This window comes from Dipodomys ordii, unplaced genomic scaffold (assembly GCF_000151885.1).
Source record: "Dipodomys ordii isolate 6190 unplaced genomic scaffold, Dord_2.0 Scaffold44, whole genome shotgun sequence".
NCBI classification, from domain to species: Eukaryota; Metazoa; Chordata; class Mammalia; order Rodentia; family Heteromyidae; genus Dipodomys; species Dipodomys ordii.
In genome coordinates, this window is record NW_012267260.1 from 8,081,629 (window position 1) to 8,106,048 (window position 24,420).

A 24,420-nucleotide genomic window follows, 5' to 3' on the forward strand; every position below is an offset into this window, starting at 1 on the left:
CAAGACCGTGGGGGCCACTGGGTAATGTAGTCCTTTGTTGTCCGGGCAGGGGATGGCGGAGGCGGGGCAAGGGGCGGATTCCTCGTCCTCGCCCGCGTCAGTCTGGGGCACGGGGCGGGGCCAGAGGCCGGGGCGCCCCAGCACGTCCCGTCCCGCCGGAAGTGAAGGTGCGGGTCCGGCCGTGGGCTCTGAGAGGGTGAGGCGCGCGGGAACGCCGGCGCTGCGGGTCGGTGGGGGCGGGTGAGGGGCGCTCCTCGGCCCCGGGCCGTACTGATGGGAGCCCTCCGGAAAGGGGAGGAGAGGGCGGGTACGCCCTGCCCGGGGGAAGTCTGGACTCGGGCTTCCCGAGTCCGGGAGGGGCGTGGCCAGGGGCTGGGCCCCGAATGGGGGCTGTGGCTGAGAGCTGTGGGAGTGAGGCGGGTGGGGCCGGGCTGGGGTGGGGAGGGAGAGGCGGGGGCGGGCAGGAACCTTGGGAGAGGCGAGCGGGTGCGGGGGACGTAGATGGAGACCAGATGGAGACCCGCCAGGAGCCGGATAACAGGGTGAACGTGAGCCGGCCTCATCCAATCCCTGTCCTCCTGCCTCCTTGTTGTTGCAGCCCCTGCCCGGATGGCAGCAGTAGTTCTTGGGGGAGACACCATGGGCCCTGAGCGTATCTTCCCCAATCAGACAGAGGAACTGGGGCCACATCAGGGCCCTACAGAAGGCACCGGGGACTGGAGCGGTGAAGAACCTGAGGAAGAACAGGAGGAAACCGGGGCAGGTCCTGCTGGCTACTCCTACCAGCCCCTAAACCAAGATCCTGAACAAGAGGTGGAGTTGGCACCAGTGGGTGAGGGAGAAGATGTAGTTGCTGACATCCAGGATCGGATCCAGGTATGGAGGATGGGATTGTCAGGTGAAGCTGAATTTGCTCAAAGGCGGGACCTAGACTGTCTTTCTCTGGCTCTGCAGGCCCTGGGGCTGCACCTGCCAGATCCACCATTAGAGAGTGAGGATGAAGATGAGGAAGGAGCCACAGCATTGAGCAGCCACAGCTCCATTCCCATGGACCCAGGTAAGAAAGACCACCCTAGCCAGGCGTTGGTGGCTCACGCCTATAATCCTAGCTACTCAGGAGGCTGAGATCTGAGGATCGCGGTTCAAAGCCAGCCAGGGCAGGAAAGTCCGTGAGACTCTTATCTCCAATAAGCCACCAGAAAACCGGAAGTGGCACTGTGGCTCAAGTGGTAGAGCGCTGGCCTTGAGCTGAAGAGCTGAGGGACAGTGCCCAGGCCTAGAGTTCAGGCCCACAGCCAACCAAAAAAAAAAAAAAAGACCATCCTTTTACCTGGAAATAATTGTGGGGGAAATGGACAGACCAAGCAGTTAGAAGGAAGTTAGTGAGGCAATACCTCCTCCTTAAAACCGTAATTTGTGAACCAGCTTGTAGACTTCCTCGATCCTATTCGACTAAACTTGGAGGTGATCCAGTAAGTCAGGGTTGATTCAAGGAATGCTGTGAGGAGCTGGTCCCATTTTTTTCTATCCCCTAACCAGCCTCTGGCTGTGATTTCAGAACACGTAGAGCTGGTGAAAAGGACGATGGCTGGAGTAAGCCTGCCTGCGCCAGGGGTTCCTGCCTGGGCTCGGGAGATATCGGATGCCCAGTGGGAAGATGTGGTACAGAAAGCCCTCCAAGCCCGGCAGGCATCTCCTGCCTGGAAGTGACCATCTCGAGAGCTGCCTTATCTCCCTACATTCCAGGCCGGAACCAAGACAGGACTGAACACATCTCTGGTTATAATGTCCATCTCCACCCTCCCCATCTCCTTTCCACATCAAGGCAAATCAGACTTCTCAGAGACCCACTTTATTCGGTTCTGTACATATGGGGACATCGGCCCAAGCCCAACCTACCGTAGCATGTATCACTCTGTGGAGAATAAAGCACCCTATGTACACAGCCAAAAGCCACACTGCCTGTGCCCCTGGAATATGGGTCCAGCCCTCCTCAGCCCCTTGTTTCTCCTCCAAGGTGCTTAAAGGGGATGACTGAGGGCCCGCCCAGCATCAGCACAAACTAAGAAATAAATAGGTGTTGGGGGAGCCATGCTCGGGGCACTGCTCCCTGCTTCCTTCTTTCTAACTTTGGAACCAATAGCACAGGAAAGCAGTCAGCCACAGGGTGGTCCCTTCTGTGTTTTCAATCCCAGGGCTGCTGCTCACCAAAGGGGGGGGGGTCATAGGGACACGCTGTTTATGCCCTGCCCTAGTTGGTCCACTGGGCCCTATATTCACCATGTAGTGTCCATGGCCTAGACTTTTGCTTCTTTGACCTCTGTGTTGTCTTTGTCAGGCAGGGGTTAAGAGGAAATAATACAACCCCATCAGTGCACACACTGCTGGGTCTGGGGGCCTATTTGTGCTGCTGGGGATAGGCTCCTCTCCAGCCACTCACTCCAGGGGCCAGTGGAGCTTGATGTACAAGTAACTTTGATGAGAATAACCCCCTGCTGCTCCCTAATGCCTGTGCAGCAGGAGGGGAGACACCTCGAGTTCAGAGGAGGATGGAGAGGAGAGTATGATTCCGTGTGTATTTCTCAAAGCAGCCTCAAGTAGCTGTGGGGGTAGGAGCAGGAAGGGGACAGACATCCCCAGGTAGTCTGAGCACTGAGCATTTCAGAGCTCAGCCTGTACTGTAGCCACAGGGAGGCATGAACACATTTTGGGGAGAAGAGGGACCACACTGGGTGTCCCCGCTTCAAGTGCCTGCATCCTCTAGAGTAGCCAGAGAGGTGCTACCTTGCCCCGAGTCAACCAGTAGGGAGCAGAGGGTAGAGGGCCAGGGCAGCGTCCCAGGGCTGAGTGGGCTGTGACCCTGTGGGAAGGTGAGGGGGTCAGAGAGCCTCCTGGCTGGCAGTTAGGAACTCCTCCGCCCGCTTGTGCGCCTCCAGCGCCTTGATGGTGTAGACGTCCTGAGGCAGCTCTGACTTCCTCCGAAGCAGCACTTTCTCCTTCTTGATATCTTTTAGCATCTGTGCGTGGACATGGAGAAGACAAAATGGCAATGCTTCTTTCTCATACTGATTGCTATTCCTGCTTCTCCCTCCCCCATCTGTTATTCACCCCCTAACCCTTCTACCCCCAGTACTCTCCCCAACCTGCACAGCTTCTGTTTCCACCGTCCTCTTCAGAAGCTGGATGTCCTCTGCCGTGGGGGTCTCTGTCTCCATGGAGTACACAGGGGGCAGTGGTGGAGGAGCGCGGAACATGGGATACTGAAAGGAGCGGAGGCAGTGTGTTTGCTTCGTCCTCTTCCTCCAGCACCCCTACCCCAAGAGTGCAGGACAGTGGCAGAAAAGTCTCACCTGGGGGTTGAGCCGGGCAAGCTCCTCAATTTTTTGCCACATCTCTTCTCTCTCCTTCATTCGGAAGCGGCCCCTGAGGGAGCAAAAGTAGGATTGGGGCTGGGCTTGAGAGAAGGCAGGTGAAAAATCTCCAGGGAGAGACATACTCACTTCTGCTTCTCTGCCTTGTATTGTTGTGTGCAGTCATCAAACAGCTTCTGATTCATCTCCATAAACAGCTTCAGGGCATTGTAGATCAGTCCATGGATTGTCCTGCCACCGGAGGTAAGATGTACAGGGGGTCAGAGCATGCCGTTTCCACCAGGAACCCAATTTACTCATTTCTCAGAGATGTCTCTGCTAAGGCTTTCTCGTTCTACTCTTACATCACAAACTTCAGCACTCAACTCTGACCAGAACAGGTGACTTCAGAGGTGCATTTCCTGGTCTTTTTTTTTTTTTTGGGTCTGGTAGTGGGGCTTGAACTCTGGGCCTGGGCGCTGTCCCTCAGCTCTTCAGCTCAAGGCTAGCGTTCTACCACTCGAGCCACAGCGCCACTTCCGGCTTTTTTCTTTTTGCTTATGTGGTGCTGAGGAATCGAACCCAGGGCCTCAGGCTTTCAAGGCAAGTGCTCTACCACTGAGCCACCTTCCCAGCCCGCATTTCCTGGTCTTTACAACTCTTGGTACACTAGTCTCCCCTTTCCCCCACCCCATGTTCCAAGGCTCTAACCCACACAAATAGCCTCCAGCAACATGATGGGCTGTGTCGGCACAACACAAGGCTGCCTTTTAGCAGGAAAGCCTTTTTACAACTCAGATGCTTTACCCATGTGCTCTAAGCAGCTCACATAGCTTCTCTTCGATGACTATCTCCAGAGCAGGATATCTAAGGTCAAGAAGCAGTGATATATATATATATGTATGTATGTATGTATAGATAAATGTATATAGATGTCTCTTCTGCTGTTAGATAGTGCAGAGATCTCTTATATGGCATCTTTTCTCTCAGTCCCTCCTATCAATATGCAGTGGTGCCAGCTCTCCTCGCTGAGTACCCAGGTAACATTCCTAGCACTTAAGTTCTTCCAGATTCCCAATGCCCAGCCCTACTTGTTCCAGTGGCTCTTGGAGTTCCTGTAGAGTGCGGGGAACATGATGGGGAGAACGCGGGCAGCATTGTCACTGATGAGGCTCATGATGTATTCGTTGTTCCAGTAATAGAGGGCGCGTTCAGCCACCTGGTGGGGAGAAGGGGGGACTTGGTGGGGCACTGTGTACCTGTCTGAAGGCCTGCTTCTCTGGCAGGGCGGTGGGGGCTGGGGCACCCTGGGGCTGCATTCTACCTGGAAATGGGGGCTGGAGACACACTTGGCAAGCTGGCGGAAGAGTGGTTCCATCACTTTACTGAACTCTGAGGGTTCAATGACATCCAGAATCTCCTCTAGCTCATTGAGGAACATCACCTCCTTGGGGCTGTGGGTCTTGGGCCAAAACTTGAGAAGTCCCACAATCACCTGGAAGAGGACATGAGGGTAGAGTCTCAGCACTGCTGCTTCCCTACGAAGCCTTCCTGTGACCCTCTCCTAGCCCTCCGCTGGCTGAGTATCATTTGGGGATAGGTAATGACTCATGTTTCTCTGGCTTGGATACATTCTAGGTGTATGTAGGCTTTACTTCTCCAGAGAGAAAACCACATCACCTATCAGGCCATCTCTCCTAAGCACCCACTTACAGAATTGTTTTTTAAACCAGGTATAGTCTGCAAGCAATACCTAGGGTAGTAAGAAGTAGGCTAGGGCTAGGAATGTGGCTTAATGATAGAGTGCTTGCCTAGCATGCACTGGGTTTGATTCCTCAGTACCACATACACAAAAAGAGCCAGAAATGGTGCTATGGCTCAAGTGGTAGAGTGCTAGCCTTGAGCAAAAAGAAACTCAGGGACAGTGCCCAGACCCCTTGAGTTCAAGCCCCAAGACTGGCAAAAGAAAAGAAATAGGCTAGCTAGGCGCCAGTGGCTCACGCCTGTAATCCTAGCTACTCAGGAGATTGAGATCTGAGGATTGCAGTTCAAAGCCAGCCTGGGCAGGAAAGTCCATGAGACTCTTACCTCCAATAAACCACTAGAAAACCGGAAGTGGCGCTGTGGCTCAAGTGGTAAAGCGCTTGCCTTGAGCTGAAGAGCACTGGGACAGTGCCCAAGCCCAGAGTTCAAGCCCCACAACCAACAACAAAAGAAAAGAAATAGGCTATAGGTGCCAGAAGGGGACTTACTGGTTCAGTCAGACTGCTCTCCTTCTCCAAGAACTGTACCACACAGTACGCCAACTGCCAAAGGTGAGGAAGAGCGATGAAGCGCAGGGCCTGGGAAGTCTCAGAAGTCAGAGACAAGATCCCAGGACACAAGCGAAGGTACAGAAGAGGACTTAGCCCACCCCCTCCATGCCTGCCTTCCCTGTCCCATTTCCATCTCAGCTGCGCTGGGCATTATTAGGAGGAAGGCAGCTCACCTGAGGATGATAGACACTCAGGGACTTGACTTTGTGAAGGGGAAGCAGGACTCGGATCAGAAACATCTTGTGTTCTTCCTTAAGAGGCAGGGCAAAGCCATTGATGATACTAGGAATGAAGGGAGGATTTTATTTTTTAGGACCAACGAGCCAGATTCAAACAGTGCCCTGATCCAAACCCACCTCTTACCTGCCCAGGATCTCCAGGAGCTCAGCAATCCCATTGTGATGTTCTGTCTCATAGATGAACCTGAGGGAAGGGACATGCACTCTTGACACTGGCCCTGATGTCCCTCTAGCATTCTATAGCCCCCACCTCCCTTCAGACCAGACCCCTTGCCTCACCTGTAGAAGATGTGGTTGATCTGCCTACGTATATAAGCCCGGAGCCCCAAAAACTTGCCATAAATGCGATGTAAAATGGTCTTGAGAAAGTCTCGCTCTCGAGGATCTTCACTGTCAAATAGGTCCAGGAGCTGGGAGCAGGAGGGAGGAAAGCAGACAGGCAGCAGTCAGGGGAGGCTGGGCCTGGGGGAGAGGTCCTCTGAGATAGTGTGAGGGCACGTTTGGAAAGCTGGAAGCAAGTTTTACTGGGCTGCTCTATCCCAAGTGACACGTGGGAGTGCATGTTATATACACTGAGTGGGGGCAGCACTGCATTGGATTTTTCCCATTACACTGGAAACTTCCTAAAGGTGCAGAAGGTGTGTGGGTGTGTGTGCAGGTCCTAGGGCTTGAACTCAAGGCCTAGGCACTGTCCCTGAGCTTTTGTGTCTGAGGCTAGCACTCTACTACTTTCAGCCACAGCTCCACTTCCAGCTTTTTGTGTTTAATTGGAGATAAGAGTCTTACAGACTTTCCTGCCTGGGCTTGGCCTTTGAACTGAGATCCTCAGATCTCAGCCTCCCAAATAGCTAGGATGACAGACATGAGCCCCTGGCACCAGGCTTGCAGTAGGCTTTTTGACCCTCTTCCCTCCCATCGTGTCCTTGTTCCAGACACAGCAGAAGCCCCAGGGCACTTAGCCTAAGGGAGGAATGCAGCAAGCCACAGGTGATAGATGTGGGCTAGAGATTGCAGATGAGAGAGGGGAGGGACAGGAACTTCAGGGACTCACAGCAAGGACAAACTTCTGGTCAATGTATTTCTTGGCTATGTTTGGCTGGAAATCAGGAGACTCCAGGAAACGTAAGAAAAACTCGTACACAAGCTGTGGAGGGAAAGAAGCATCTACTGTGGTAGAGCCCAAGACTTGGCAGATGCAGATACCCACTTTGCTGCAGGCCTCTGAATGCCCCTGTTCCCTACAGCCACAGCCAGCCTGCCCCCTGGCCTGGTACCTGGAGATGTGGCCAAGCAGCTTCCAAAGTGGGCTCATCTTCCTCTGGGTCAAATTCAGCCCCTGTGGGATTTGATGAAGGTGGCAGCGTCCGGAAGAGGTTCACTGAAAACTGAAGGGTGGGTCCAGCTTAGAACACCATCCAAGTTTCTCCAGGCCTCCACCCCCCCGCCCCCCCCCCCACAATCCCCGGCATCCCTCTGCTATGCCCACCATAGTGACAGCCTCGGGGTAGATGGCCTCAGTGACAACGTCACGACTGTGAGTGATGTACTCCACCATCTCGTTGAGTCCTGCCCGCTTCACCTCTTTGAATTTGAGATCACTGAGTGGGTCTGACACGAAGTCAAAAAGGACGCAGCACTGGCGCAGCTTCTGAATGAACAGCTCCTCCCGCTCCTGGGTTGGTGAATCTGTGGGGGCCCAGGCGTCAAGTCCTCCCCACCACTACCACCTTCCAGGCTAGACGCCGCTAATCTTACAGGGCTCTCCCACCCTGCCACTGCCCCCCCCCTTATAGAACTCCCCTCAGATTCCCTAGAACTTCCTTCTTTCCAAGATAACCCCCCCTGCCCATGATCATTTATCCAATACTCAGCACCTCTAAGTCCCTTGGATGTCTACAAATACCTTTTAGGGCAGGAAGCTTCTGTAGCTCCCGGTTCTTGCTGAGGTTGAAGCGGGAGGAGCTTTGCCTTCGCTCCTTCTTGACAATCTGGGGCCCCCCTGAGTACTTGATCTTGCTGAGCTGTGTAGGGGGTGGCGTGCTATTGCTGGGACGCTTGTTGGATGCCGGTGGCTGAGACTGAGGTTGGGGTTGGGGCTGAGCCTGGGGCTGAGCCTGGGCCTAGTCAAATAAGCAGTCCATTGAAGTCAGCTCCCCAACAGCTCCCTGCCACCCCAAGCCTGTGCTACCCGCTCCCCAATCTGCTTCTGCCTGTTCACAGGCAGCAAGCCGCTGTCCTTGCCCAGAAGGAAGATGGCCAAGGACAGAGAACCTTGGGCTGTAGCCCTGGAAGGCTGGTCAAGAAGTCCCATCTCCTAAATGGGATCCTCTGCCTGCCTGTGTCAGCAGCCTTCTACATTCTTATTCCAGTCCATGAGCAAACAAAATGCACTGATGGATGGTGACAGAAATCAGAAAAAATGGTCATTGGGCCTGGGAATGTAGCTTCATGGCAGAGCACCAGAGTTCAATCCCCAATACTGAAAAGTAAAATCATAGGAGAATTAGGAATCCTTTAGATTAAGAGAGGTGTAAAAAATGTTAACCTTTGCATATTCCATGTACTTCATAAAATTCTACAGAGTTTGTGACTTCTCTGGGGAATGAAAGAATGAAAGAACACGGGGCTGGGAAGGTGGCTCAGTGGTAGAGCGCTTGCCTTGCATGCATGAGGCCCTGGGTTTGAGTCCTCAGCACCACATAAGCAAAAAGAAAAAAGCCGGAAGTGGCATTGTGGCTCAGGTGGTAGACCACTAGCCTTGAGCTGAAGAGCTGAGGGACAGCGCCCAGACCCAGAGTTCAGGCCACACGACTGGACCCACAAGAAAAAAAGAATGAAAGAACAATGGGCCAGGCCCCAGGTAGGCCCAAGGGTCCAGCATGGCTCATTACCCCGGGCCATCTCACTCTCTTCCTTCTAAAATAACAGTCCCAGACACTGGCTTGACAGGGAACACAAGGAAGGCTTCTTCCAGGAGCAGGCATCACACACGTCTCATGTTGTGACCCGTACTCAGCCAGTGTCAGTTTACTTGGACAATACGAGGTCCCCTGTGGGTCTTCCTTTGTATAAATGGTAGAGGAGTCAAACCTTAGGAACAGTGGAGAGAAAGGTGGAAAGAAGGTACAAGGGCCTTGGCAAACATCTGGAAACTCCTCTGCCTTGGGCCTCCATTTCCCTGCCTTAGGAACAACCAAATCCTGTCTGTGAAGCTTAGTGCTCAAGGACACACTGGGGCCAGACTACCTGGCTTCGACACTACAAATTACTAGCCGAGCTAGAGGAGTTCTCCTCATCTCCTCATCTGTAAAATAGCAATGACAATAGTTCCTACCTTACAGGGCCATAATAGGAACTGAAACAAATATACACGGCACATAGGAAAATATAACAAGTAGGGATAGCAGTCTGCTGCTGCAGCTACTACTGATACCATCTTTATTTCCACACTTGTATTTTCGGAGTGCATGCAGCTGGAGATTCCTTCCTGTGCTAGCACACTTCAAATGATCTTTCCAGTTCATTATTCCCATTGTTTGAACATAGAGACACCAGGAAACCATTGCATCTTTCAGGAGCCAGGTCCTGCCTTCTTCCTAGAACCTTTCTTAGTTCATTCTGACCCTTGGGCGCCACCCCTCAACCTTCTGTAACTACGGCTATTCTATTGATCTGATCACTCACTGTTACTGATACCTCTAGCTCAGTCCATACGTGTCATCCCCTCAACTAGACAAGTTCCTTGAAAAAAAGGACCCTGGTTTGACTCCTAGCACTGGCACCAACAGGCTTCCGATGAATGGGAGGCTGACTAAGAGCCAAGGCTGCCAGTTTCTGTCTAAGCTCTGCCCCACAATCCCTTCCTCTCCTGTCCTTAGGAGAGGGCACTGGCTGTGCAGCGCCAGCAGCAGAGGGAGGAGGAAAACTGTTAGAGATTCTAGGGTAAGGGACGCAGTGTCAGTCTGAGACACCACACCTCCATGACCTTCATACTGAGGAATGTTGAGAGAAAGGAGGCATCGCTCAGAGAAGCAGGGCCTCACTTTTCTCTGCTAACAAGGAGGGTATTTGCTGGGGGCCAGTGGCTTATGCCTGTAATCCTAGCTACTCAGGAGGCTGAGATCCGATGATCATAGTTAGAAGCCAGCCCAAGCAGGAAAATCATGAGACACTTATCACCAATTAACAAAAGGCTGTGAAACCATGGCTCAAGTGATAGCCACGAGCACAAAAGCTCAGAGACAGTGCCCAGGCGCGCGCGCGCGCGCGCACGCGCGCACACACACACACACACACACACACACACACCACACACTGGCTGGGAATATGGCTTAGTGGCAGAATGGTGCCTAGCATGCATGAAGCCGCACACACACACACACACACACACACACACACACACACACACACACACACACACACACACACACACACACACCACACACTGGCTGGGAATATGGCTTAGTGGCAGAATGATGCCTAGCATGCATGAAGCCGAGTTTGATTCCTCAGTACCACACAAACAGAAAAAGCCAGAAGTGGCACTGTGGCTCAAGTGATAGAGCACTAGCCTTGAATACAGACAGGCTCAGGAACAGAGGCCCAGGCCCTGAGTTCAAGCCCCAGCATGGGCCAAAAATAAATTTAAAAAATAGATAGTGTTTGACTAGCTCAGTCATTTCCAAACAACTCTCCTAGTAAGGTTTCAAGAGAACAGGCTTGTATGGATTTAAAAAAAAAAAGAAGAAGAAGCTGGGCACCCGTGGCTCACGCCTTAATCCTAGCTACTCAGGAGGCTGAGATCTGAGGATCAAGGTTCAAAGCCAGCCTGGGCAGGAAAATCTGTAAGACTCTTATCTCCAATAAACCACTGGAAAACCGGAAGTGGTGCTGTGGTTCAAGTGGTAGAGCATCGCCTTGACCTGAAGAGCTCAGGGACAGTGCCCAAGCCCAGAGTTCAAGCTCCAAGACCAACAAAAAAAAAAAAAAAAGAGGGCTGGGAAGGTATGAGGCCCTGGGTTTGATTCCTCAGCACCACATAAGCAGAAAAAAAAAAAAAGCTGGAAGTGGCACTGTGGCTCAAGTGGTAGAGCACTAGCCTTGAGGTGAGGAGCTGAGGGACAGCGCCCAGGCCCAGAGTTCAAGCCCCATGACCGGACCCAAAAAAAAGAAAAAAGAAAACAAATTATAATGCCCAAAAAGCCAATGAGCTAATTCCTAAAGTTCCTTCTACAGGAGGATTGTTACTGAAGGATGGAGAGGCTAGAAAGCTTCTGAGCAGTCTTAGTCTACCCAGCCTTATACATGAGGCCACCCCAGTATGACAAGGACCTGGGCTCTCATATTAGCTGGAAGGGCCCCTGATGCTGAGGCCCAATGAGGTGCCCTCTGTGTGCCCGCCCCTCACTAGGAAGCATGCTCGTCAGGTAAGTGTGGGGATCTGTCAGCCACACTTCATGTCCAAGCATTTCTCCTAAACTCTTCAGACTCTCGCTTCCTCTCTACTTTGCTGGTTGTGGGTGGGAGGCAAGTCTCCTCCAGAACTTTTGCGGCTATCACAAGGAGGCGTGACTGGCCAATGGCCAAAGCCAGGTCTGACTTCTACTCTCTACTTGGGTCCAGTGTAATCTTCCTGAGACTCTATAGAGGCCCAAATTACTTTCTCTTTTGTTTCCAAACTCACATCAGGATCAGTACTCCAGGAAACCTTCTTAAATTCAAGCCTCCAGCAATTGAGTGGTGCCCTGAATTTATAGACCATGGTTCTACTCAGCTGATTCCAACTAACCTCCTTTCTCTGAACAAATCCTCCTCTAACCTAATCCTGACACAGCCACCATCAGTACACTAAACCTAGATAATTAAATATAAAAAAACTGGAATATAATTTAAGCACTGAAGTAATGTAAGAGAAAAATGAAACACAAAATGCACAGAAAGAGAAGCTGAGCAAAGTGGTACATGCCTGTAATCCCAGCCACGTGGAAAGCTAAGGCAGGAGGATCATGAGGTAAGAGGCGGTGTGCTCTACACAGTGAAACTGCCATCTCAAATAAAATTCAAAATGCAAAGGTTAAATGTTGCATCTTTTACATAGTGAATTAACTGGTCTAACAAATGAAGATAATGTAGTTTAAAACCTCCAAAACCACAGAGGCATTCCCTCCCAGGTGACATCTAGAGCTCTATTTGGCCAGGTTGAATTCTTCTTTCAGTGTTAGGGATGAAATGCAGGGCCTTGCATATGTTAGACAAGCACGATTCCTCTGTGCTAGACCCCCCAGCTGATTCTTTTCTTCCTTCCCTATTCACTAAACACCATGCTAAGCATCAAAGATGAAAAGGTCACTAGGACATGACCCTTGCCTTCAAAAAGCTCACAGGATAGGTGGGATAGCCACAAAAGCAGCTAATGGTACAAGGGAAATAGAACAGAAAGAGCCACAAAGGCTATGGGAAGACAGACGGCTGAGCTACAAATTCTGCCTGCAAGAATTAAGGAAGATGTCCCTAAAGAGGTGAGTGGGGAAGTGGGAAATCATTTCTTCCTCCCTCTGTCTCTGTACCCAAAACCCAGGACAGCACAGCATGCACCAGATTCCATGGCATGGATTTCTCTCTAAAGACAGACCAGGAAAGACCCTAGAAGGTCACAGTGAGTCCTGCCAGACCTCCTGAGACTCTTTTCCATTCTAGGATTCTCTTCTAGAATTTTAGAGCCAGCATATCACTTATTAAGCCCACAGAGAATTGGCTGCAGAGCCACAGCCCGGGTTGAATCCCCGCTCTGTCATTTACTCCCCGAGTAAAAGCTATCTAACATCTCTAGCCCTCAGGTTCACCTGTGAAGTGGAGGTGATAATATCAGAACCTTAGGTGGGGCAAATTACTTAATACAAGCAGTCCCTGGTGCATAGTATACTGAGTTCGACAGTGTCCCCCCAAATTCATGATCACCTAGAATCTGTAAATGTGACCTTACTTGGAAACAGGGTCTTTGCTGATATAATCAAGTGAAAATGAGGTCAAACTGGATTAGGGTGTCCTTAATCACTGATGTCCTATTAAGAGGGAAATTTGGACAGAGAGAGACACACACAGAGGAGAATGTAGTATGAAGATGGAGGCAGACACTGAAAACAATGCATCTATAAGCCAAGGAGTACAAAGGATTACTGAAAGCCACCAGAAGCTTGGATAGAAGTGTGGAACAAGTTCTCTAGCACTCTGGAAGGACATGGCCTGGTGGACCTTGCCTTCATACTCCATACTTTAAACATAAATTTGGAGCAGAAATTTCTATTATTCTTTTGTTGTTATTTTTGTTTGTTTGTTTTGCCAATCCCAGGGCTTGAACTCAGAGCCTGATTACTGTCCCTGAGTCTCTTTGTGCTCAAGGTTAGTGTTCTATGACTTGAGCCACAGTACCAGTTCTGGCCTTTTCTGAGTAGTTTATTGGAGATAAGAGTCTCACAGAGTTTCCTTCCCTGGCTGGCTTCAAACTGTGATCCTCAGATCTCAGTTTCCTGAGTAGCTAGGATGACAGGTGTGAGCCACTGGTACCTGGCTCCTATTGTTTTAAGCCATCTAGGTTGTGGTAACTTATGATGGGTACCTCTGGAAACTAGCACAAAATAATTGTTCAGTAAAAAAGATATATTAGGGCTGGGAATGTGGCTTAGTGGTAGAGTGCTTGCCTATCATGCATGAAGCCCTGGGTTCAATTCCTCAGTACCATGTACACAGACAAAGCCAGAAGTGGCGCTGTGCAAGTGGTAGAGTGCTAGCCTTGAGCAAAAGAAGCTCAAGGACAGTGCCCAGGCCAAGAGTTCAAGCCCCAGGACTGGCAAAAAAAAAAAAAAAAGAAAGAAAGAGAGAACAGCTTCATATCTGGTCTCCAACTTCACCAGCATCTATGCAGGGAGATATCTTTTCTGGAATATCATGGCAAATTCTTGTAGCTGCCCCATACAGACGAGCTCTGGGCAGCATTTCACCAAACACAGCTCAAGATAAGACTTAAGCCTTCCTCTTCTAAAAGGCTTAAAAAAGACCATTGAGCAGAACTGTTCAAAAGGCAGTAGAGAAATCTATTGGTCTCAGCTTTTTTTTTTTTTGGCAGTCCTGGGGGCCTGAACTCTGGGCCTGAGCGCTGTCCCTCAGCTCTTCAGCTCAGGGCTAGCGCTCTATCACTTGAGCCACAGCGCTTCTTCCTACTTTTTCTGCTTATGTGGTGCTGAGGAATCAAACCCAAGGCCTCATGCATGTAGGCAAGCGCTCTACCACTGAGCCACCTTCCCAACACGCCACCCCCCCTCTCTTTTTTTTGGTGATGGTCCTGAGGCTTGAAACTGAGGACCTGGGCACTGTCCTTGAGCTTTTTCACTTAAGGCTGGTACTCTACCACTTAAGCCACAGCAACATTTCTGGCTTTTTTGGTGGTTAACTGGCGATAAAAGAGTCTCACAGCCTTTCCTTCCTGGGCTATGTTTGAACCACAACCCTCAGACCTCAGCCTCCTGAGTAGTTAGGATTATAGGCGTGAGCCACTGGCACCGGGTCTAAGTTCAAGTCTTACACCACCAAAATAAAAATAAAAGAACAGCCCACAACCCCTGACCATGTCTTGGGATAGAGGTAGATGGGCAAGGAATGACATCCAATGTACTTAATAACCAGAGGACGAGTTAGTTAGGTAAAGGTTGGAATAGCCTCCTAAATATTCTTTTCTCTGCTGTTACATCCTGGCTCTAAGTCTCTCTTGCTGGCTTAAATATCAGTCACTAGCTCCCAACTACCTTCCCTGTGAGAGGCCGATGACATCAATCCTACAGGGGAGATTGAGCCCTGAAAGCGTGTCCTAGAAGCATTTACTGTGAAGCCTGAGGGGTAACCCTCAGCTCTCACCCTGAGTCCACAGCCTAAAGGAGAGGCCTAGAAGGGAACAAATGGTTACAGTGTAGAGAGATAAGGACAGTCCAGACACAAGTTCAGATTACTGGGGAAGAGCACAGGAAAGAGTAATTTCTGTGGTCCCCAACTCTTCGGAGGCCTAAAACCCAGAGTGAAAAGTGACAGGTACCAGAAGTAGCCAGGGACATCTAAACACTTGCCCACCAGTCTCCTCTCAAGAAAATACAAGACCTCCCATAGCTAATGAAGGCCTGTTTCCTGTCCCCCTCTGTTGCTCTGGACAAAAGTAGGGAGAGTGCCATTAGCATGCAGGACAGGTGCAGGGTCCACACGTCCAACCCGAGTCCTCCTCAGATGTTCATGGACATACCTGGACTTCCGTAAGCCCTTCCACTCTCTGTGGCTCTCTCACTTGCCATTTATTGCTTTATAGACCTAGACTGCTGAGCTGTGCTAACCTCTGGTCATAACTTTCCTTCACTCATGCTCTCTTTCAGCTGAGACCAAGAGTAGTGGGCCCAGCCCTGTCCAACTCAGGGACACCCGGCACTCCCAAACCCCACCCACTCTGAACTAGGACAGGTTACTCAGCACACCATCCAGCACTTATGGACTTTTCCCTCTTCTCGGGACCCAGGATCACCCAGCCTTTTGTTGGTTTGTTTTGTTTTTGTGCTTGCCATGGGGCTTGAACTCAGAGCCTGGTTGCTGTCCCTAAGCTTCTTTTGCTCAAAGGTAGTACTCTACCATTTGAGCCACAGCTCCACTCTTAGCTTCCTCTGACTAATTTCCTGGAGATAAGAGTCTTATGGAATTTTCTGCCCAGGCTGGCTTCAAACCACAATCCTCAGATCTCAGCTAAGATTATAGGCATGAGCCACCAATGCCCAGCTATGTTTTTTTTTTGTGTGTGTGTGTGTGTGTGTATTTTGGTCAGTTGTGGGGTTTGAATTCTGGACCTGGGCACTGGCCCTGAGCTCTTCAGCTCAAGGCTAGTGCTCTACCCCTTGAGCCACAACACCACTTTCCAGCTTTTTCTGTTTATGTGGTGCTGAGTATTCAAACCCAGGGCTTCATGCATGCTGGGCAAGCACTCTACCACTGAGCCACCTTCCCTGCCCCTGGTTTGTTTTTTTGAGTCAGGGTCTATGTAGTCTTGCCTAGACTCAAACTTGAGATCCTCCTGCCTGAGCCTCTTATGCTGTAGTCAGGTGTGTACCACATACCAGATACCCTTTGGCCAGAGTTCTGGCCAAAGAAAAAGGAATTCCTTTACTGTATGCACTTCTAATTGAACTCAAGGCCTTAAGCATGCTAAGCAGGTGCTCTACCAAGGAGCCACACTCCAACCACTAAAAAAAAGGAACTCTCTTTTTGATTAGAACTCTCACTCTACCGCTCGAGCCAAGCTTCTAATTCCTGGAAAAGGAATTCTCAAACACTCAAAAATGACAGAAAACTAATTTTCACAGGCATCTAAGAGTTTGAAAAAAAAATCAGAGAGGGCTGGGAAGGTGGCTCAGTGGTAGAGCGCTTGCCTTACATGCATGAGGCTGTGGATTCGATTCCTCAGCACCACATAAGCCAAAAAGAAAAAAACCAGAAGTGGCGCTGTGGCTCAAGTGGTAGAGTGCTAGTCTTGAGCTGAAGAGCTGAGGGACAGCGCCCAGGCCCAGAGTTCAAGACCCATGACCAGACCCCCCCAAAAAAAATCAGAGAGCCTATTTGGCACGTACCAGACAAAGGGAGCCCTGCAGAGGGCAGCCACAGGGGCCCTCCAGGTTCCTCCCCGCCTTGGGAAGTCTCCTTCCCTTGTGATAATCGATAACTCTAGCCCACAGGCCATCAAGGAGTGGGAGCTGACAACACCTGTACCACAACCAGAGCCATCCACGTTTATTACCTCCTCAGAGTTCTCGCCTCCACCATCCTTGCCTGAGCTGCTGGGCTTCGCAGTGCCTTTGGCAAGCTTGGGGGGCTCCTGCAGGGAGAAGAGGGAGTTTGGGTTAGTGGAGACTTGTCTAGACTCCTCAGGTCTTTGTTGCAACTATGTCTAACTGAATCAACCAATGAATCCATGTGTCCATTCCTGGTATGTATGGGGGCCGGGGAAGGGGAGGGGACACACAGACAAGTCATCCCTAACACGTGAGTATGCTCTTTCATCTGTCACCTCACCACGCTGGTGCCTGCGTCAGGCCCGTGAGAGCTCTTGGTCAGGTAAGAATCAAGGAGAGGAAGCTTAAGGGGAAAACACTGGGAGACAAATAACAGGCTGTAGGATAAAGAAGCCTTTTCCCATTTTCCCCTGCTGGACCACCTAGAAGACCAGGAAGTATCTGAGGATGCCACAAGTAGTACCCAGACAAGGAGATGAAAACCCTGGCCACACTGCCAGCTCTCCACCCCTCAGAGCTTGCCAACACAGAAAAAAAATCAAGCAAGAATTACGAGGGGATACTAATAGATCTAGGAAAAGTCTCACCTCAAATGCCAAGAGCAACTCAGTCAACCAGCACTGGGACAAGGATGAAGGTAAAGCCCTGAATTGTTAGGGAAGTGTGAACACTAGTCTGAAATTTCCCTTGGGAACCTGGCAGCTGGCTCAGAGCCCTGGCCTGCCCAGCGTCTCTTCCTATGCTTTGGGCCAAAACAAAAGCAACTGTACAGGGACAGGATGGGGAAAATGTAAAATGTAAAAACGACTTTGGGGATGCAACTCTGACTGCAAGCTCAACACAAATCGTCAGGTGACTTTCATAAGCTTAACAGACCTGTGCGGACTTGGTAGCACCAAAAGGGCCTGGAGGACCCAACTCAGTCAGCAGCAGGCTATGGGAGAAGCTATGAGAAATCCCAATTTTCCTTTTCCCACCCCCACCTCCACCATGTAGCTGAGACAAGCCTGGAACTCACTATAAGTAATCATCCTGACTACATTTTTTTGTTCTTTTTCTTTCTTTTCATGTTGATCCTGGGGCTTGAACTCAGGGCCTGCACACTGTTCCTGAGCTTTTTTGCTCAAGGCCAGCACTCTACCACTCAAAACACAGTTCCACTTCTGGCTTTTTTTTTGTCAGTCATGGGGCTTGAACTCTCAGCCTAGGCGCTGTCCCTCAGCTCCTTAGCTCAAGGCTAGCGCTCTACCACTTGAGCCACAGCCACTTCCAGTTTCTACTGGTTAATTGGAGATAAAAGAGTCTCATAGACTTTCCTGCCCAGGCTAGCTTTGAATCGTGATCTTCAGATCTCAGCCTCCTGAGTAGCTAGATTACAGGCGTGAGCCACCAGTGCCCAGCTCTAGCTTTCCCCTCCCTCCCCCAGTTAACTGGAGGTAAGAGTCTTCTGGACTTTCTTGCATGGACTGGCTTTGAACCCCAATCCTCAAATCTGTCTCTGAGTAGTTAGAATTACAGGCCTAAGCCATTAGCACCAGGCTTGACTACCCTTACACTCATAATTATCCTGCCTCTGCATAGCTACACATACTGGCGGGGATTACAGGCATGCCCCACCATGCTGAGCTGAGAAATCCTTAGCTTTTCTCAAGGGGAAATGCAATCCATACTGGCAGTGAATTCAAAAGCGCAACAGCTGCAGGAACTGGGCTAGTTAACAATGGAAGGGAGGAGCTCTGGGGGGGGGGGGAGCGTTGGGAAGGAGATGGATCTTAACCAGCAACTGAAGGGCTGTCATGTGGACTAAAGATGCAACTTGTCCGTGCAGAATCAGGGGCACAAGAACAGTGGGCTGAAGTATAGAGAGGACGGGCTGAGGCTCCAAACAAGGACGAATTTTCTCACGGACCAGTTGCACGGAAACTGGCTGCCTAGCGAAGCTGAAAGCTCCCAGCCCTGAGCATTCAAGCAAAGGCTGGGTGACGTCCACTAAGGCATATTGCAAAAGGATTCAAGCCTTAAATGAGAACTGGATTGGCTGATCTTGGAAATCACTTCCAGCTCCTAGAGTCAGCAATTCAATAGCAGCCAAGCCCCTTCAGCGAGAAGTGTTAAATCAAGTGATTGTGACTGTGGGGGCAAAAGGATTTCAGGGAGAAGAAAGTTGTGTGGGCTGGAATAGGGGAAAGCTTCTTGGGGGTGGGGAGGGAAAACGCCTTTCCTGGGTTCAGAGGAGCCTAATGCGAAGAAGAGTTTCTTCTTTGGCTGAGCACTGTCCCTCTGCCTTCTGACCAGACTGGCCACAAAGCCCTGACAGTAGCTCACAGGGTGAAGAAAAACAGATAAGGGGTGAATTGAGGGTGGGAGGAATGCAGAGGGACACACCAGTGAGGGGATCTGTCTGCACACACCAGACACAGCCGACCCATCTTCATACAAGTCTGGTCTGTGCACTTGATCATAAACTACTTATTCTTTTTGTAACCCTCCACCCACCCTGCGGCGCTCAGCAGGATGCCTGAGACATACTTCTCAGGGAATGTCTGAGAGACTCGCTGCCTTGGTGTGTGGGTGTGAGTGGGCGTGGGAAGGCAGGGCCCACGCCTTGCTCCCCAGCTCCTGCAGAACAGGGGAAGTGCCCAATCCAGCTATCAAGGGCTCATGACATTGGTGGTTAGGAACAGGTTGGGGGCCAGCACTGTGGGGCTCAACTCTTATTTCCTTTGTGTGTGGGTGTGCTGGTCCTAGGTCTTGAACTCAGGACCTAAGTGCTGTCCCTGAGCTTTTTGATCAAATCTGGCACTCTACTACTTAAGCTACAGTTTAACTTCTGGCTTTGGGGTGGTTAACTGAAGATAAGAACCTCATAGACTTCCATGCTCAAGCTGACTTCAAATGGAGATCCTCAGATCTCAGCCTCCCGAACAGTAGCTAGGATTTGCAGGTATAAGCCACTGGTACCCAGCTTAACTGACTTTTACGAGCTTCAATTTCCCCATCTATTAAACACTAACAATCACAGTACCTATTCCCTGTAGTTCTGTGTCTGGTACATGCAAATCCTAATATTCTACTATTATTATAAATAAGAAGGTGGCGGCAAGGAGCAGAGGGGCATTACCCAGGAGCATAAGAGATATAGGTCCAGATGAGAACAGACGAGAAGGGAAGAGATGCAAATCCTCCCACCCCCAAAAGTTTGATTCACTAAGCACCTACTGTGTGCAAAGGAGAGCTTGGAGGAGAGCATGGTTATTATCTCAAAGAGGAAAGACAGGACTTTTCCACAATCATTTCTCATCCGAGGCTCAACAGAGAAGTGCCCTAAGTGGTCTAGCAAGTATTTTCTGCAGAACCAGGGAGGAGAGACAGCTCAGTACTGACTGAGAGCTTAGGGAAGGCTTCAGGAAGATGCACCAAAGGATAGCAAGGACTAGGACCAGCAGAGATGAAGGAGAAAGGGGGACAGGTGATGGATGAGCAATAAAGAGCCTCCACCTACATACCCTGCTCTGTGCCTCCATCCCATTCAGGCAAACCTCAGTTACACTGTCATCTCTCTCCCCCTCACAACTTGCCAGCCATTGAAAGAGGCCATATGCAGTCAAAAACCAAATGTAAGAAGTTAATCTCATAAGGGAGAATCACAGTTATGTCTGTCTGCCTTCTATGTATCCCAATCCTTCGAAAACCCTTTCTCAACTGAATACACCACAATCCTAGCAAGTCTAAGAATTTCTTTGCTTCACAGTCATCTGGGAAGCAAAAGCTTTCTGCAGATGGGACGGTCTCTGGTCCATCAGATGCAATACAAACTACAGATGGATGGTAACCCCACCACTTCCCAGAAATCCCAAGCCTCCCAGCTCTCAGTGTAGCTGTCTTGTGTGTATACTGCCTACAGCTAATCTGCCCACTCCAGGACAGGGCCTAGCTGGGGTGTACAACCCTGTTCAGCTCACTACCTCAGGGGTCCGGTGCCTAAGCATACCATCACCAACTCTATGCTTAGAATCTCAGGCCCTGAGAGGTTAGGGAACAACCTAGAGTCAGAACTGTCTGATAAATACTCAACAGCCTCAGAATCATTTGACTGAGATGGTGAGAGATGGCAACCCAGCAACTCAATCAAACAGAGGGCAAATGGAAGCAGTACACCCCTGGAGTCATCAGGGGGGGTGGCCAAATACTAGGCCAGAGCCAGCTCCAACCTCAAGGGGCCATCCCTAGGAAAGGAGAAGCTGGAGGAGGCTGGAGCTGGTATCCTAGCATCCTCTGTGTAAATCTGTACCTCAAAGGAACCACACCTCTGAGTCAGACATCAGCAACAGCAGGAAACAAAAGGGTAGAAAAAGGCAAGGATGAGGAACAGGTGAAGGCGGTATGGAGGTAGAAGAGGAAGGTGAAGGAAAGCAACATCAAGAAAATGCCCAATGGAGCCAGAAGGATGGCTCAGTGGTAGAGCACATGCTTAGCCTATGCAAGGCTCTGGATGCAATCCCCTGCACTGCAAATTACAATAATCAAGAAACAGCTTGGGTCAGAAGCATAGATGTCCAAGGTTGGCTGGTCTGCAAGTAGGAAGAAAACTATTCAGACAGGATGGATAACCCCGTTTGAGGTTATTGCTGGCCCAGGAAAGGGAGAAATCCAACACTGGTGCAAAGGAAAAATGCAAAGGTTATGCGAAGTGGGCCTAAGGGAAGGAGCTTACTCAGACTAGGAAAGAGGGTCTGGTCCAGGATGAACCTGGGGTGGTGGGTTAGGGGGCAGCTGATACCAGTTAGGAGAGTACTGGCACAGGAGAGCCCTAAAGTCAGGAGACTTGATATTGCAGCTGGGCCTCCAGCGGGATATGTGACCTTGGACAACTCCCTCCCCCTGGTCGGAGCCTCAGTCTCCTCATCTGTACCACCAGGGACTTTCCTTTCCAGCACTGATGATCGTTCTGGGGTTTCATCCACAGAAGGAAGGGCTCAGTCCTGGCTTACAAGTTTGTGTGTGAAGGAAGAACTAGAGGGAGGGGCCTAGGCCAGATTTGGGTGGAGGAGAGAAAGCGGCGCTATTCTAGAGCAAGGGGGCTTGGCGTTGAGAAGGGGCCGGAGGAACCGGGGAGGCCATCCTAGGCCGGTTAGAAAAGGAGGGAAGGGGGCTGCGCAGGGCGGGGGTGGAGGAGCAGTTCGGGAAGGAGGTGCAGTCTCAGATCAGGGCTGTCCCGAATCAGCGGGGGGACCGGGGAGAGAGGGAGGCGAGGAGGAAAAGCAGGGGAGTGACCTGAGGGGGGCTGATCTGGAGGGAGGAGGGGAGTTATCGGGGCCGGGGGTAGGAGGCGGAGGAAGGGAGAAAGGTGGACGTGGGGGCAAGGAGAGGAAGCTGTCCCAGCCGTGGCGCGGACGACGGGGTCCGGCCGGCCGCGAGGGCGGAGGGCCGGCCCCGGGAGTCCCGCAGGGGGCCGGACGGGAGGGTCAGTCCGGGGCTGTCCCGGGCCTGGTTCTGGCCCCTCCCAGAGCTCCACGCAGGCCCCAAGGCGGAGGCGCGGAAGGGGGAAAAGGCCACGCTCACCTTCTCCTTCTTCAGTTTATAGGGCATCTCGGCCCGTCCGGACCCGGCCCCGCTCCTGAGGCCCCGCTCCGGCTCCGGCTCCGGCTTTGCTCGGCCGCACTCGGCCCGCTCGGCGTCTCTCCGCCACCGCCTGCGCGCTGCGCCCGGGTCGAGCGGTGGCTGCGTCTCCGATTGGCCCGAACTCTTACAAACCTGCCTGACAACCGGGCGCCGCCTCCTCCCATTGGCCATTGGAGCCAAGCTGCTTCCTTTTTTTCTCATTGGAAAGAAAGAGTACAAACCGCCAGGGTTCGGCTCCTAGAATTGGTTGGAGCGGGAGGTCCCGCCCCAAAGTGGGTCGGGCTTAGCGAAGGGGGCGGGGCCAAGGGAAGCCCAAGCTTGGCCAAGGGGCGCTGCACCCCGGCTCAGCCATTCTTGATACCTTTTGGAGCTCTGCTCTTCTGACGTGACTCTCACACTTGGCCCACTCTACTATCCCGCCTGGTCCGAACTGGAGGAAATAAACCCTAAAACGAAGAGCGCCTCTCTTCAATGGGGGTAAAGTAGCACTAATTGCAGATGCAAAATTAGTGGATCAGGCTCCCTAGGACCTTCCTGCACATCCCTCTAGATTGTCCTAGATTGGAGAAGCTAAGGGAAAGCCTAACAGGATGTGATGAGAATCCCTGGATGGTTGCAACTTTAGGAAGTGGATCTCTGTATCTATCTGCTACCACCGGTCTGGTTGGTGCCCATCGCTCATGTCTGTAATCCTAGCTACTCAGGAGGCTGAGATCTCAGGATCTTGGTTTGAAGACAGCCTGGGCAGGAAAGTACATGAGACTCTTATCTCCAATTAACTAGTAAAAAACTAGAAGTGGAGCTGTGGCTCAAGTGGTAGAGTTGCCAGCCTCAAGCAGAAAAAGCTAAGGTACAGCACCCAGGTCCTGAGTTCAAGTCCCTATATTGCACCAACAAAATAACAAAAAAGAAAAATAAGCCTATGGAGGGCTGAGTGTAGCCGTACATGCCCATAATCCTTGGTGTTAGTGATGCAGAGATAGAAGATTCAGGTCACTGATCCCTATCTGAAACCAAGCTAAAGGTTGGGGGCATAACTCAAGCAGTGGAGTGCTTGCTAGCAATCACAAAGCCCTGAGTTCAACCTTCACCCCCCCACCCCCACTATTGCAAAGATAAAAGAAAAAGAAAAAGCCAGGTGCCGGTGGCTCACACCTGTAATCCTAGCTACTCAGGAGGCTGAGATCTGAGGATCGCAGTTCAAAGCCAGCCTAGGCAGGAAAGTCCAAGAGACACTAATCTCCAATTAACCACCAGAAAACTAGAAGGGCACTGTGGCTCAAGTAGTAGCTCAAGGCTTTGAGCTGAAGAGCTCAGAGACAGTGCCCAGGCCCAGAGTCCAAGGCCCACAACCAACCAAAAACAAAACAAAACAACTCATGGAGGCTTATAGTTCAGTGATAGTTACTTGTCCCGCACAGAGGAAACTGGATTCCCCTAGCCCCAGCACCACAAAATAAATATTCCTGTATCCTTGCCCAAGGAGAGCACTGTTTAAAGATAGTTGCTATGGGGATGGGAAAGATAGAGAATTGAGAAGTTTGTAGGATCAATTGAGAAGTTTGGTGATTCATTGGATTGTGGGGAGATGGAAAAGGAGGAGGATGACTTCTACAAGTAATTAAAGTGTAGGTGTGGGCTGGAAAGGTGGCTCAGTGGTAGAGTGCGTGCCTTGCATGCATGAGGCCCTGGGTTCGATTCCTCAGCACCACATAAGCAGAAAAAAAAAAGCCAGAAGTGGTTCAAGCGGTAGAGCACTAGCCCTGAGCTGAAGAGCTGAGGGACAGCGCCCAGGCCCAGAGTTCAGACCCCATGACCGGACCTAAAAAAAAAAAGAGGTTTGCCCAGAGGAAGATTAAGATAAAGACTGAACAGCAGCACCGTGATTCTGCAATTTAGTGATAATCTTTACCAGGGAAGTTCAGAGTAGAAGGTTATAGTCGGTTGAAGACTAAGCAAGAGGTAAGGAAAAAGAAGACAGAAAATATAGGATCCTGGCTGTCTTACAAAAAAAGTATTTGGCTTTCATGACAAATGAAAAATTTAACCAAAGTGGTCTGCTCACCAACCATTATTTGATAGC

At 50.9% G+C, this 24,420-nt stretch overlaps 2 protein-coding genes across 4 annotated transcripts; one reads left to right on the forward strand and one right to left on the reverse strand.

Moving 5' to 3' along the window:
- Window positions 1-16: 16 nt before the first annotated feature.
- Window positions 17-2,088, forward strand: Mea1 (male-enhanced antigen 1). 2 transcript variants are annotated; one of them, XM_013019170.1, is made up of 4 exons: window positions 17-196; window positions 599-876; window positions 955-1,057; window positions 1,559-2,088. In XM_013019170.1, exons 2-4 carry the CDS (start codon window positions 610-612, stop codon window positions 1,708-1,710), a joined length of 522 nt encoding a protein of 173 aa, XP_012874624.1. In that variant the 5' UTR covers window positions 17-196; window positions 599-609; the 3' UTR covers window positions 1,711-2,088. The 2 variants fall into 2 exon arrangements, with proteins under 2 accessions (XP_012874624.1, XP_012874623.1); XM_013019169.1 differs by having other exon boundaries at window positions 17-167.
- Window positions 1,834-22,511, reverse strand: Ppp2r5d (protein phosphatase 2, regulatory subunit B', delta). 2 transcript variants are annotated; one of them, XM_013019161.1, is made up of 16 exons: window positions 22,278-22,511; window positions 16,721-16,798; window positions 7,808-8,024; window positions 7,391-7,590; window positions 7,179-7,289; window positions 6,956-7,048; window positions 6,184-6,314; window positions 6,029-6,088; window positions 5,839-5,947; window positions 5,603-5,656; window positions 4,675-4,845; window positions 4,442-4,569; window positions 3,501-3,602; window positions 3,351-3,423; window positions 3,144-3,260; window positions 1,834-3,017 (listed from the first exon to the last, which is right to left on the reverse strand). In XM_013019161.1, the coding sequence occupies exons 1-16, from the start codon at window positions 22,506-22,508 to the stop codon at window positions 2,880-2,882; spliced, it is 2,013 nt and encodes a 670-aa protein (XP_012874615.1). In that variant the 5' UTR covers window positions 22,509-22,511; the 3' UTR covers window positions 1,834-2,879. The 2 variants fall into 2 exon arrangements, with proteins under 2 accessions (XP_012874615.1, XP_012874616.1); XM_013019162.1 differs by lacking the exons at window positions 7,808-8,024; window positions 22,278-22,511 and having other exon boundaries at window positions 16,721-16,787.
- Window positions 22,512-24,420: the final 1,909 nt, after the last annotated feature.